We start from the raw sequence: 14,673 nt of genomic DNA, 5'->3' as shown, positions 1-14,673 counted from the left end.
ACATTCCACTTAATTGTGAGTCGTGTTGCTTAAGTAGCTCAGATTTTTTTTTTGTGAGTTTTAACTTTTGTTTCTACAGCTCGTTACCAGAAACTTTTATTTTACGCTCTATATTGTGTATTTATATTTTACAATGGAATGTGGCTAACATTTCTTATGTCTTCTTTCCTTAATTCCGTAGATTAGATTTGTCTTAATTTCCCTTTGGCTGCTTGTTTTAAATTTGGAGACAATTCACTGAGGAAAATTGTCGGGGTGGGTTTTTTAGGAGAAAGCTTCTCTGGGGAGAATATTTTTCGTGGGGAGTAGCATTTTAGAGACCAAGATTTATCTAAACACTGGAGAAATATAATAAAATATTCTCTTTTTAATTCGCGCTATCTGCTAAGAATTCAAACCCAGGAATATGGACTGATTTTTTTTTGTTTCAACCTTTATTCGTAATCTGAATATGTTTAAAAAAAATATTTATATTTAAGAAAAAACCCTTATAGATGGCAGTTTCTGCTAAGCATGAAACCAACTTATTTGATTGAACAAATTTACTTTTGTTAACATGATCACTTTCATTTTCCAAATATTATCAATTCATTGCCTCAGTTCAATCCATTATATCTATGGTGACCCCCTCATGTAAGGTCTGAACTATCGGCAGGGGTTCCGGCTGCAAATTTTTCATTAATTAATCATTTTTTTTCCCTCAGCTTCCTAATCTGGAGTAATATCATTTTACTGACTATGTGGGCATTTTGTTGGTAATACAACCTAAACTTTCTACTAAACTTACAACCTAAATATTAATTCTTTTATTTAAAAATGTCTAGGCTATTGCTAATTTATTTATTAAAGCTACGCTATCTTTTATAGGATTCCATGTAAGAGTAGTACAAATAACTGAAAATACAAGTTTTAACAGCTGAAACTCAGGAGCAACATTAAAACTTAACACTAACAGACAGTATTTCTCATATGAAAGTGGTTGTCCCATTCCGAATACCCTGCTCTGTACGCTAAAGTTTCTTCAATTTTAAAAATCTTCTAATTCTAACTAAACAGCCTTGATATTTCAGGGCTCTCTCTTAAAAAGGTTCTGACAAAGTTTCAAGCTTTAACGTAAAGAGCAGAGCATTGTAGAGAAGATAGCCCCTTTCACATAAAGAGTAAGTTCTATGCGTTGTTTTATGGTTAGTCCTTTCTTTCATTAAATAAAACAACAAAATATCAATTTAACTTCGAATCGTTATTCAAATTATTTCGAAAAATCCCCTTCTTCCCATGTAAAATTTCTTCTAGAAAATTCCCCAGAATTTCGTATCCCCATAAAAATTATCACTTACCTTAAAAAAAAAAAAAACATTTTCAGCCAGAAAATATACCCTTGCAATAAATTCCCGACTTCAAAAAATTCCTAAAATTCCAGATTCACGATTTGTTCTGGACTAGTCTATAGCTTAATTTTAGTATATAGCTTAATTTAATTATAGCTTAAAGCTTTCAATTGTTTTAAAAAGTAAAATTGTGGCAAAGAGTCAAACTTTAGCGTAAAGAGCGAGGGATTGCGGAGCGGACAACCCATTCTATATACGGAGTAATTTCTGTTCGTTTTAAGTTTTAATGTCGCTCCTTACTTTCAGCTAAAAAAATTATTTTTTTTATATTTAATTTCTGAACGTTTTTGAATTAATGCATGTTTTGTTTTGGCTCTCCGCACATAATTTATTAAAATAAAATTTGTATATTAATTCTTTTTTTGGCTAAGTGGCTTTCTCTTAGTTTTGATCAGACGATTTTGGGAAATAAGGGGTGGAGAAGGAGGCGTAGTTGCCCTCCAATTTTTCGGTTGCTTAAAAAGGCAACTAGAACTTTTAATTTTTAACGAACGTTTTTATTAGTAAAAAATATACGTAACTTATAAATTAGCAACTTACGTAACAAACTTTCATAATCTTATATTTTTATTATGTATACAAGGGCGTTTGTATCCTCGTTAATACCTCGCTCTTTACACTAAATCTTAAGTTGTGTCCCAATTCTTTAGGAATGACCCCTAGATGCCCTCCAATTTTTTTGGTCACTTAAAAAGGGCACTACAACTTTTCATATCCGTTAGAATGAGCCCTCTTGCGACATTCTAGGACCACTTGGTCGATACGATGACCCCCAGGAAAAAGAAAAAAAAACAAAAAACAAACGAACAAATAAACACGCACCCGTGATTTGTCTTCTGGCAAAAATACAAAATTCCACATTTTTGTAGATAGGAGCTTGAAACTTCTACAGTAGGGTTCTCTGATACGCCGAATCTGATGGTGTTATTTTCGTTAAGATTCTACGACTTTTAGGGGGTGTTTTCCCTATTTTCTCAAATATGGCAAATTTTCTCAGGCTCGTAACTTTTTATGGGTAAGACTAAACTTGATGAAACTTATATATTTAAAATCAGCATTAAAATGCAATTCTTTTGATGTAGCTATTGATATCAAAAATCAATTTTTTTAAGTTTTGGTTACTATTGAGCCGGGTCGCTCCTTACTACAGTTCGTTACCGCGAACTGTTTGATTAATAGCACCAGAATTGAACGATGTGCTTCTGGATGCTCTTAAGGTCATAAATTTGATTAAGAACCATGCCCTTAACAGTCGCTTATTTTCAAATCTCTGTAAGGATACGAATTCCAACTACACAACTTGGTTATTACATGCAGAAGTAAGATGGTTGTCAAGAGGTCAAAGTTTGAAAAGATTTTTGTTATTGAAGGACGAGATCGAAATATTTTTAACTGAACTAAAATGTGAATTTGCTGCTTTTTTCAAAATGACTTGTGGCTATCCAAGCTGTGTTTTTTGTCAGATATTTTTGCGCAGTTAAACGATCTTAACTTGTCTCTTCAAGGAAAAAATTGCGATATATTTACTTCAAACGACAAAATTGAAAGTTTCAAACAGTTCGTAGTAACAAACTGTAGTAAGGAGCGACCCGGCTCAATAGTAACCAAAACTCTAAAAAAATGAATTTTGATATCAAAAGCTACATCAAAAGAATTGGATTTTAATGCTGATTTTAAATTATAAGTTTCATCAAGTTTAGTCTTACCCATCAAAAGTTACGAGCCTGAGAAAATTTGCCATATTTGAGAAAATAGGGGAAAACACCCCCTAAAAGTCGTAGGATCTTAACGAAAATAACACCATCAGATTTGGCGTATCAGAGAACCCTACTGTAGAAGTTTCAAGCTCCTATCTACAAAAATGTGGAATTTTGTATTTTTTGCCAGATGACAAATCACGGGTGCGTGTTTATTTGTTTGTTTTTTGTTTTGTTTTTTTCGCAGGGGTCATCGTATCGACCAAGTGGTCCTAGAATGTCGCAACAGGGCTCATTCTTACGGAAATAAAAAGTTCTAGTGCATTTTTTAAGTGACCAAAAAATTTGGAGAGCATCTAGGCCCCCTCCCACGCTCATTTTTCCCCAAAGTCAACGGATCAAAATTTCAAGATAGCCATTTTGTTCAACATAGTCGGAAACCATAATAACTTTGTCTTTGGGGATGACTTACTCCCCCACAATCCCTGGGGGAGGGGCCGCAAGTTACAAACTTTGACCAGTGTTTACATATAGTAATGGTAATTAGGAAGTGTACAGACGTTTTCAGGGGAATTTTATTTTGTTTGGGGGTGGGGCTGAGGGGAGGGAGCTATGTTGGAGGATCTTTCCTTGGAGGAATCTGTCATGGGGGAAGAAAAATTCAATGAAAAGGTCGCAGGATTTTCTAGCATTACTATAAGAAAACAATGAAAAATAAACATGAAAACGCTTTTTCAAATGAAAGGAAGGAGTAGCATTGAAACTTAAAACGAACAGAGATTATTACGCATATGAGGGGTTCTAAAAATACTTTAGCATAAACAGCGAGGTATTTAGAAGGAGAAAAATAACTCGCTCTTTATGCTAAAGTATTTTTAGTAATTTCAACTATATATTCTACGACCTTTCTGATTCAAAGGTCGTTCTTAAAGAATTGGGACAAAACTTACGATTTACTGTGAAGAGCGAGGTATTAACGAGGGTACAAACCCCCTCGTATATATAATAAAAATATAAGATTATGAAAGTTTGTTACGTAAGTTAATTCTTAAGTTAGGTGTATTTTTTACTAATAAAAGCGTTCGTTAAAACTTAAAAGTTCTAGTTGCCTTTATAAGTAACCGGAAAATTGGAGGGCAACTAGGCCTCCTTCTCCACCCCTTATTTCTCAAAATCGTCTGATCAAAACTAAGAGAAAGCCATTTAGCCAAAAAAAGAATTAATATACAAATTTCATTTTAATAATTTATGTGCGGAGAGCCAAAACCAAACATGCATTAATTCAAAAACATTCAGAAATTAAATTTTAAAAAACTGATTTTTTTAGCTGAAAGTAAGGAGCGACATTAAAACTTAAAACGAACAGAAATTACTCTGTATATAAAATGGGTTGTCCCCTCCGCAATCCCTCGCTCTTTACGCTAAAGTTTGACTCTTTGCCACAATTTTACTTTAAAAGTAAAGTTTACTTTTGGGGACAACCCCAACATTCCATATACGGAGTAATTTCTGTTTGTTTTAAGTTTTAATGTCGCTCCTTACTTTCAGCTAATAAAATTAGTTTTTGTTATTTAATTATTAAAAAGATCAGCATTTGGAAAAGTAGGGTCCAAAAAAAGTCGTTCGAAATGTTTTCCGGTGTCGATAATTTTGTAATTGAGAAAATTCATCGTAAAACTTTTATTGCAAAAACTATTGTAGATCACTTAAAAGTGCTAGAAATACAGTTCCGGAAGTATTTTATATTAAATATTGATTTACAAAAACTTAAAGCTCAAGAGGAATTTGCTGAACTTTCGTGTGACTCACACTTAAACCTACAATTCCAAAAAAAAGCCTTGACTGAATTCTAGATCTGAACTAGAACTGAATTTCCCACAATCGCTGATATGGAGTTAAATGTACTTTTGCCATTCAACACCACATATTTATATGACGTTACTTTCTCAGCTTTAACACACATTAAATCCCAATCAAACAGTTCGTGGTAACAAACTGTAGCAAGGAGCGACCCGGCTCAATAGTATCCAAAACTCTAAGAAATGGAATTTTGGTACCAATAGCTAGATAAAAAAATCGCATTTTTCAGCTGATTTTAAATATATAAGTTTATTTATTTATATAAGAAATTTTAAGATAATTTATTTATATATTATTTAATATATAAGTTCATTCATTCAAAACACTTGTTTTTTTTTTAATTTAATATCGTTCAGCGATAAAAAATGTTGAAGAGGTCTTACGTCCAGCAGTTTAAAACATTACACCGAGATTTGATTTCTTATCCAATAAAAAATAGGCACATACATCTCATTAAATTTTTAACGTAAACTTTAATTTAATATTTACCACCCATTACTTGGATATATTCGAGAAAATTAAACAAAACAAAATTTTCAATTAAAGTAAGGAGCGACATTAAAACTTAAAACGAACAGAAATTACTCCGTATGTGAAAGGGCTTTTCCTCCTCAACGCCCCGCTCTTTACTCTAAACTTTGACTCTTTTTCTTAACTCTCATTTTAAAACAGTAATTTTAAAATAGTAAAAAACTTTAGTGTAAAGAGCGGGGCGTTGAGGAGGAAAAGCCCCTTTCAAACACGGAATAATTTCTGTTCGTTTTAACTTTTAATGTCACTCCTTACTTTCATTTAAAAAAACTTGTTTTTTTTGTTTAATTTCTGGACATTTTTGAATTAATGCATGGTTTGATCTTGGCTCTCCGCACATAAATAATTAAAACAAAATTTGCATATTACTTTCTTGGGGCTAAATAGCTTTTTCATAGTTTTAATCGGAAGACTTTGAGAAAAAAGGAGCGAGGGAGGAGGCCTAGTTGCCCTCCAATTCCTTGATTACTTAAAAAGGCAACTGTAACATATTTTTTTACGAACGTTTTCATAAGTAAAAATGTACGTAACTTACGAATTAAATTACGTAGCGAACGTCTATATCCGTACGTTTTTATTGAGTATATGAGGGGGCTCACCCCTCGTCGATACCTCGCTCTTTACATTAAAGCTTAAATGTTGTCCCAATTCCTTAAGAATGACCCTGAATCACAAAGGCCGTAGAATAAATAGTTGAAATTACTAAAAATACTTTAGCGTAAAATATTACGAGGAGGTAATACTTTTTTATAATAATAATTTTTTTTCGTTTTAAGTTTTAATGCTGCTCCTCACTTATGTAGAAAAAACTTTTCATATTTATTTTTTCATTTTTTTTAAATAATGCTAGAAAATCTTACGCCCCCTCCATTGAAAGTCTCTTCCCCCAAGAGAAGTCCTCCATGGGAAGATCCTCCCCGGTAACCCTCCTTCCTCAAATATCCCCCCAAATCCAAAAAATCCCCCTTAAAACATCTCTACACTTCCCAGTAACCATTACTATATGTAAACACTGGTCAAAGTTTGTAACTTGTAGCCCCTCCCATGGGGACTGCGGAGAAGTAAGTCGTCCCCAAAAACATAGTAATTGAGTTTTTCGACTATGGTGAATAAAATGGCTATCTCAGAATTTTGATCCAGTGACTTTGGGGGAAAAATTAGCGTGGGAGGGAGCCTAGGTGCCCTCCAATTTTTTTGGTCACTTAAAATAGGTACTAGAACTTTTAATTTCCGTTAGAATAAGCCCTTTTGAGACATTCTAGGGCCACTGAGTCGATGCGATCACCCCTGGGGAAAAAAACAACAAAAAAAACAAATAAACGCGCATCCGTGATGTGTCTTCTGGCAAAAAAAAATGCGAAATTCCACATTTTTGTAAATAGGGGCTTGAAATTTCTACAATAAGGTTCTCTATTACTTTGAATCTGATGGTCTGATTTTTGTTAAGATTGTAGTATTTGTAGGGGGTGTTTCCCCCTATTTTCTAAAATGAGACAAATTTTCTCAGGCTCGTAGCTTTTGATGGGTAAGACTAATCTCGATGAAACTTATATATTTAAAATCAGCATTAAAATGTCATTCTTTTGATGTAACTATTGGTATCGAAATTCCGTTTTTTAGAGTTTGGGTTACTATTGAGCCTGGTCCTCCTACAATTCGTAGGAGGACGAACTGTTTGATTAAGACGGTCAGAATCCACTTTTGTTTTTAAAACTATAATGAAAACATTGCTATAATTTCAATTTTAGATTTTTATATGTTTCAAAACGAATTCTAAATTTATATATTTTCCGATGCATATGTATACTGTTACCTAATAAATATATCATCAAAAAATTTTATTTTATTTTTCTTTTGTCTTTGTTGGGGTCGCTAAGAAACTCGCAATCATAAATAGGGTCGGGAATTACAAAAGTTTAAGAAGCCCTGTTCTAGAAAATTGACGTAATTAAAATGTTTAGACAAATGTTGAGATTACTTGGAATGTTTTCACACCCTTGCACTTTACTATAGAAAGATGAAACATTGGTGTTTCTGAGCTGCTCATTCAAGCTGGCACATAAATTAAACTAGCCTGAAATAATAGCTCATTACCTTTTGGCCTAGCCATCGCCGTAAGTTCAGTGTGGCCAAATTTTAAAGAAAAGACTGTTTGCCGATCTGCTAATCTTTCAAATTGATTAGTGTTGCAGCATTTTGTCTCCAGTAACTTAAAGAACTATTAAAAATACTTTAACAAAACTAGTTCGCAGCAGAGGAAATATTTAAGGGTCATATACTATATTTTGGGACTAAACCATATCTGTTTGACTAGCTTTTCATTCGAAAGACCTTTTTCGCCTGATTCATAATATATACATCTTACCGCATGTCTTGAATTCAATTTAGTTCCCAAAAAAGTTTTTCTAACAAACATAAAATCCTTTTCGTACAAAAAAGCGGGCTATGGTCTTGCTTTGGATTCTTATGCCCTATAAAGTGTTTTTATTAAGTCGGAAACAATAGTGAGACTGAGAAACACTTAAAAGCCTCATTTAAAAGCCCTTTTTTCTTTGATTCATAATATATACATCTTATCGTTTTACATCTTGAATTTATTTTAGTTCCGAACTAAAGGTTCTCTGACAGATCCAAAATCCTTGTATTACAATAAAAGGGCAATGGCTTTTTTTGGCTTATTATGACCTCTATAGTTCTTTTATTAAGTGAAAATTCTCCAAAAATTATCCATTGTTACAGTTCTTAGTCATTTTCTTATTTAACAAACCCATTTTTTTATCACTCTGGACTTAAAATCCTATCTTTATGGTCAAAGAAATGGAAAAAGGCTCCTATTCTTGGAACTACTTGGAGTGTTATCACCAGACAAATGAGAAATTCGAAATGAGCTGTTATTCACTACAAGTTGAAGCACAAAGACAGTTAGCTCAGAGCAGAGGAGATTGTAAGTAGTCAAAAACAATTCTCTTGGACTAAACAATATAAGCGTGTCCAGTAGCTCATTTTAAAGCCTCATCTGTCTCACTGTGTTTAATTCTTGAATTCATTTGAATTCCCAACTAATGTTTTTGTGACAAATCAAAAACCCTTGTATCAAACAGGTCGTGGTAACGAACTGTAGTAAGGATTGACCCGGCACAATAGTAATCAAAACTCTAAAAAATTTAATTTTGATATCAATAGCTACATCAAAAGAATTGAATTTTAATGCTGATTTTAAATATATAAGTTTCATCAAGTTTAGTCTTACCCATCAAAAGTTACGATCCTGAGAAAATTTGCCTTATTTAAGAAAAAAGGGGGAAACACCCCCTAAAAGTCATATAATCTTAGCGAAAATCACACCATCAGATTCAGCGTATCAGAGAACCCTACTGTAGAAGTTTCAAGCTCCTATCTACAAAAATGTGGAATTTTGTATTTTTTGCCAGAAGACAAATCACGGGTGCGTGTTTATTTGTTTGTTTGTTTGTTTTTTTTCCCAGGGGACATCGTATTGACCAAGTGGTCCTAGAATGTCGCAAGAGGGCTCATTCTAACGGAAATAAAAAGTTCTAGTGCCCTTTTTAAGTGACCAAAAAAATTGGAGGGCATCTAGGCCCCCTCCCATGCTCAGTTTTTTCCTTTTTTCATTTTTTTTTAAAGATGGGACTTTTAATTTTACATCAGAAATTTATAACTACACTATAGTTATTATAGAAGATTTGTGCGTATGTATGGCAAACAAACCTCTTCGGGATTTGGGAATGCCTTCACGTAATCGTACCGCTGCTGTTTCGACATGCGTAGAATTGGATTGTGAACGAAGTTACAGTACGAGTGATCTATTGTTGTATGTACAAAATAACATTTCCAAGTTAACGTTGGAACAAAAAGACATTTATGATACGATAATACATTGTGTCGATAACAACATTGGAGAAATTTTCTTTTTGGATGCGCCAAGAGGTACTGGTAAAACGTTTGTGATAAAACTGATTCTGGCATTGCGGGAGATTTCAGGCAAACATTACCTATAATACCTAGATCAACCCCTGCAGACGAAATGAATGCTTGCCTGAAAAATTCTAATTTATGGACACACGTAAAAACATTAAAATTAACTACAAATATTGAGTGTCCGATTGCATAACGATGACTCTGGTCAAATGTTCTCAGATCAACTGCTGACAATTGGAAACGGAAAGCTCCCAGTAGACTCAATTTCAGGACGCATACAACTACCTGCTGAATTCTGTAATTTAGTGACGTCCAAAAATGAATTGATTGAAAAAGTATTTCCGAATATTCTTAACAATTATAAAAATAATAAATGGCTAAGTGAAAGAGCGATTCTTGCACCCAAAAATATAGACGTCCACGAAATCAACAATATTGTTTTGACCAAGATTCGAGACCAGGCAGTCCTTTACAAGTCAGTCGACACAGTTTTGGAACCAAATGAGGCGGCTAATTATCCATCTGAATTTTTAACTTCCGTGGATCTTTCAGGGTTTCCACCACACGTGCTACAGCTAAAAATAGGCGTACCAATAATACTTTTAAGAAATATCAACCCACCAAAGCTTTGCAATGGCATGCGACTCGCCATAAAAAAAAAAACAATGGAAAACTTAATAGAGGCCACAATCTTGACAGGGCCTTTTAAGGGTGAGGCTGTTCTTATTCCTCGCATTCCCATGATTCCAACGGATCTGCCTTTTCAATTTCAAAGATTGCAATTCCCAATTCGATTAGCATTTGCAATCACCATCAACAAAGCTCAAGGTCAATCATTAGAAAAATGTGGTATAGATCTTAGTACTGATTGTTTTTCCCATGGACAATTGTACGTTGCATGTTCGAGGGTCGGTAAACCTGACAATCTATTTATATACAGCGACAATTAGACAGCGAAGAATGTTGTATATTAGCAAGTTTTACGCAGTTAATTTGTATTGTATCTATCTATCTATCTATCTATATAAAAACGAGTTGTGTGTATGCATGTTTGTTTGTTTTTAAAAAGAGCGTTTGTATATGACGTCATTATAAGTACATAAGGCTTTGTATATGCACAGACAATGGGAAAGCCAAGAATGTTGTATATTCGCAAGTTTTACGTAGTTCAAAATACATATATAAATCTATCTATATTCATAGGTGGTACACAGGGACGCAAATACAATGGCGCGTAACTAATATGGCGCGTAAGGACTTACGCACCATATTAGTTGGGGTTGTCTGTTTACTGCCGTCATATTTGTGTGGCGACTGACGTCATTATAAGGATTGAGCTGTATGTCGTCATGAAGTTGTTTGTCGACTGACGTCATGTTTGTCAACTGATGAAATTACAGACTGGGACACAGGGACACAAATGACGACCGGAACACCGGGACACAGGGAATATAAATGACGACCGGGACACTCAAAGAGAAATTGCAGACTAGGACACCGGGACACAAATCACGACCGGGACACAGGGAATATAAATAACGACCGGGACACAGCGACACAACTACAACGGGGACACAGGGGGATAAATAAATGACGACCGGGACACAGGGAATATTCGAAGAGAAATTACAGACCGGGACACCGGGACACAGGGAATATAAATGACGACCGGGACATGCAAAGAGAAATTGCAGACTGGGACACCGGGACACAAATGACGACCGCGACACAGGGAATATACATGACTACCGGGACACAGGGATACAACTACAACAGGGACGCCGGGGGACACAGGGGATATTTCAATGACAACGGGGACACAGGGAATGTTCGATTAGAAATCATCATCAACAAAGCTCAATAGCAATCATTAGAATAATAAGGCATAGATAGGAATATGGATTGTTTTTCCCATGGACAATTCTATGTTGCATGTTCAAAAGTCAGTAAACCTCAACAGCTAGTTGCTTATATGCGTTTTATTCAACAAGTTTATTTAAAGTCTTTTTTTATTCAAAAAGTTTTTTATTCACAAGTTATTTTTTATCCAAAAAGTTTGACTTTTTGCCACACTTCTACTTTTTAAAACAATTAAAAGCTTTAGTGTAAAGAGCGAGGGATTGCGGAGGGGACAATCCATTTTATATACGGAGTAATTTCTGATCGTTTTAAGTTTTAATGTCACTCCTTACTTTCAGCTAAAAAAATTAGTTTTTTTTATTTAATTCATTAAAGCTTGAAATTTTGTCAGAACTTTTTAAGAGCAAGCCCTGAAACATCAGGGCTGTTTAGTTAGAATTATTAAGATTTTTAAAATTGAAGAATCTTTAACGTAAAATGCGACACTTCCAATGAAAGATAGCTTTGCTGTAATAAATAAATTTATATTAGCCTAGACATTTTGAAATATAAGGATTAAGATTGTTTTGAAAAGGTTTTTAAGCAAATTTAGATAAATAGCCTGAAACCGCTAAGAATGCTGTTGGACTAAATGAAAAGTATACCCTTTAAAATTTCAATGGCTGAATCCCATTTAGGCTACAGGACAGCTACAGTTCCTTGGGTCCTGGTTTCAACGCTTAGGATATTTTGTTGTTAGGTTATAAACATAATTTATATCTAGTTCCTTTTGTAAGTACCAAATCCTAACATTTAAAGTAAACCCATTATAGACACAAATAAAAAAATGTTGGACAAAATGGTGCATCACGTCTTAATCGTAGGTTACCACCATAAGAGATGTTATAGTAAAACTAAACGATGACGTCAGTTGTAATGACGTCTGTAATAATATAAAAGGTATTCTGGTCAAGTCAACTGAACAGTTTAAGTAGATCGTTCGTGAAAATACAATGGTGTCAAAAACGCGTGTTAAAAAGAGGAGAATTAACTTTACATACTTACATAAAGCGGCAAAAGATGGTAGCGTGAGTATTTGTAAGCGGTTAATTCAAGCCGGAACACCAATAGATATTTTTGACAGAAAAAATAAGACAGCTTTACACATAGCTATAATAAATGGTCATTATGACGTTGTTAAGCACCTTTTAGACAATGGAGCAAATTCAAATTCCCATTTTTTTTCGTTTGGGTTTTGGTGGACACCCTTGCAAATAGCTGCAAAAATAGGCGACATTGGTATTTGTGAGCTGCTCATTAAAGCTGGCGCACAAATAAATTCAGTACGCAAGATAGATGGGGCAACAGCTTTATGGATAGCTAAAGCATGCTGTATATCTATTGATTGCGATAATGTTGTTAAATACCTTCTAGAAAATGGAGCCAGCCCAAATGTAAGGACTTCTTGTGGTGGATACTTTACGACACCCTTGCATATAGCTGCACTAACAGGTGACATTGATGGATGTGAGTTGCTCATTAAAGCTGGCGCTGAAATAGATCCAGTTTGCAATGTAGATAGTGCGACATCTAGAAGTATAGAACATTGTACGAAATATGTAAGGTATTTTTGGAAATATGTAAGGAATAAGACTCCCTTGCAAATAGCTGCCATAAGATGTAACATTGGTATTTGTGAGCTGCTTGTTCAGGCAGGTGCACAGATAAATGGCGCGGACGGATGTGACGAATCACCTCTACTGTCTATCATAGAGCTGAGACCCAAATCGCAATCAAGACGTAACTATTACTTATTCTACTTTCTTTTGGTTGAATACCTTCTGAAAAATGGAGCAAATGCAAATTATAAGAGTCGGGATGGTCGGAAACCATTACATCAGGCTGTTTTACACAATTTGCCTAAAGTTTGTCAGTTACTTGTATCATTTGGAGCTGATGTTGATGACACCTATACAATTGGTGAATATTGGCAAAAATCACCTTTAGTAATGGCTTTTCATTTTAAACGGTACAATATAATCAAATACCTGTTCAACAAAAGCGCAAAGTTTAATGTTGAACAAGCGGAAAACTTTCTCTATATAGCTGACAAAGCCGTACAGAAGCAAGATATAGAAATGTTACAATTTTTGATAAGATGTGAGAATTCTCCATTAGACCGTGAATGGATTTGTAAAAAAATAAGGAATACAATCCTGAAGGATAGAACACATAAGAAGCTTCAATTTTTCCTATTTTTAAGCAACATTCATCCTACCTTTGGAGAAACTTATTCTGGACTGACTGACATGTGTCGAAATGATATAAGAAAAAATCTAGATAGCATTGGTATTTGTGATCTGTTTGTTCTGGCAGGTGCACAGATAAATGGTGTGGATGGATGTGACGAATCACCTTTATTGTATATGATAGAACTGAGACCCAAATTGAAATCAAGACGTGAATATTACGCGAACTACTTTTCTGTGGTAGAATACCTTCTGAAAAATGGAGCAAATGCAAATTATAAGAGTCGGGATGGTCGGAAACCATTACATCAGGCTGTTTTACACAATTTGCCGAAAGTTTGTCAGTTACTTGTTTCATTTGGAGCTGATGTTGATGACACCTATAAAATTGGTGAATATTGGCAAAAATCACCTTTAGTAATGGCTTTTCATTTTAAACGGTACAATATAATCAAATACCTGTTCAACAAAAGCGCAAAGTTTAATGTTGAACAAGCGGAAAACTTTCTCTATATAGCTGACAAAGCCGTACAGAAGCAAGATATAGAAATGTTACAATTTTTGATAAGATGTGAGAATTCTCCATTAGACCGTGAATGGATTTGTAAAAAAATAAGAAATACAATCCTGAAGGATAGAACACATAAGAAGCTTCAATTTCTCCTATCTTTAAGCAGCATTCATCCTACCTTTGGAGAAACTAACTCTGGACTGACAGACGTGTGTCGAAATAATATAAGAAAAAATCTAGGGCGAGTTCAAACATTTGGAAAAATAAACAAGCTGAAAATCCCAAAAACAGTGAAAAGGTACTTGGCTTGCGATAGTTTGTTAAGACATATTTGTAAAGGAACGCTTATAAACAAGAACCTGCCAATGAAAGCCCGCAAAAATGCAGAACAGCTTTTGTGGCACTTAAATTGCCTTTACTAGTTCTACACAACATGTTCATGGTTAAAAATCTTAAACTGAACTTCATTTTCAAAAGGTTTGTGTGCTAAGAGTAGCGCCATAATTGACAATTGTCGTCCCTGTAGCTTCCAAAATTCTAATCCTGGTTCGTAGATTTATCTTCGTATTTTCTGGTGCTATTTTTGGTGTAAATGTGATAAAGTGAATTCGGAAGTTTGAAAATTCAAAGCGAAATTTGTCTGCGGAGAGATTTTTTCA

At 34.4% G+C, this 14,673-nt stretch overlaps 1 protein-coding gene across 1 annotated transcript; it reads left to right on the top strand.

Annotated features, from left to right (window-relative positions):
- The first annotated feature begins 12,267 nt into the window (after positions 1–12,267).
- On the top strand, positions 12,268–14,436 carry LOC136042333 (ankyrin-2-like). The gene has a single exon (XM_065727294.1). The coding sequence runs from the start codon at positions 12,268–12,270 to the stop codon at positions 14,434–14,436; it is 2,169 nt and encodes a 722-aa protein (XP_065583366.1).
- The last annotated feature ends 237 nt before the right edge of the window (positions 14,437–14,673 follow it).

Source organism: Artemia franciscana, unplaced genomic scaffold, assembly GCF_032884065.1.
Source record: "Artemia franciscana unplaced genomic scaffold, ASM3288406v1 Scaffold_1118, whole genome shotgun sequence".
Taxonomy (NCBI): domain Eukaryota; kingdom Metazoa; phylum Arthropoda; class Branchiopoda; order Anostraca; family Artemiidae; genus Artemia; species Artemia franciscana.
The sequence above is the reverse complement of the archived record's forward strand: the minus strand, read 5'-3'. Positions and strand labels throughout refer to the sequence as shown.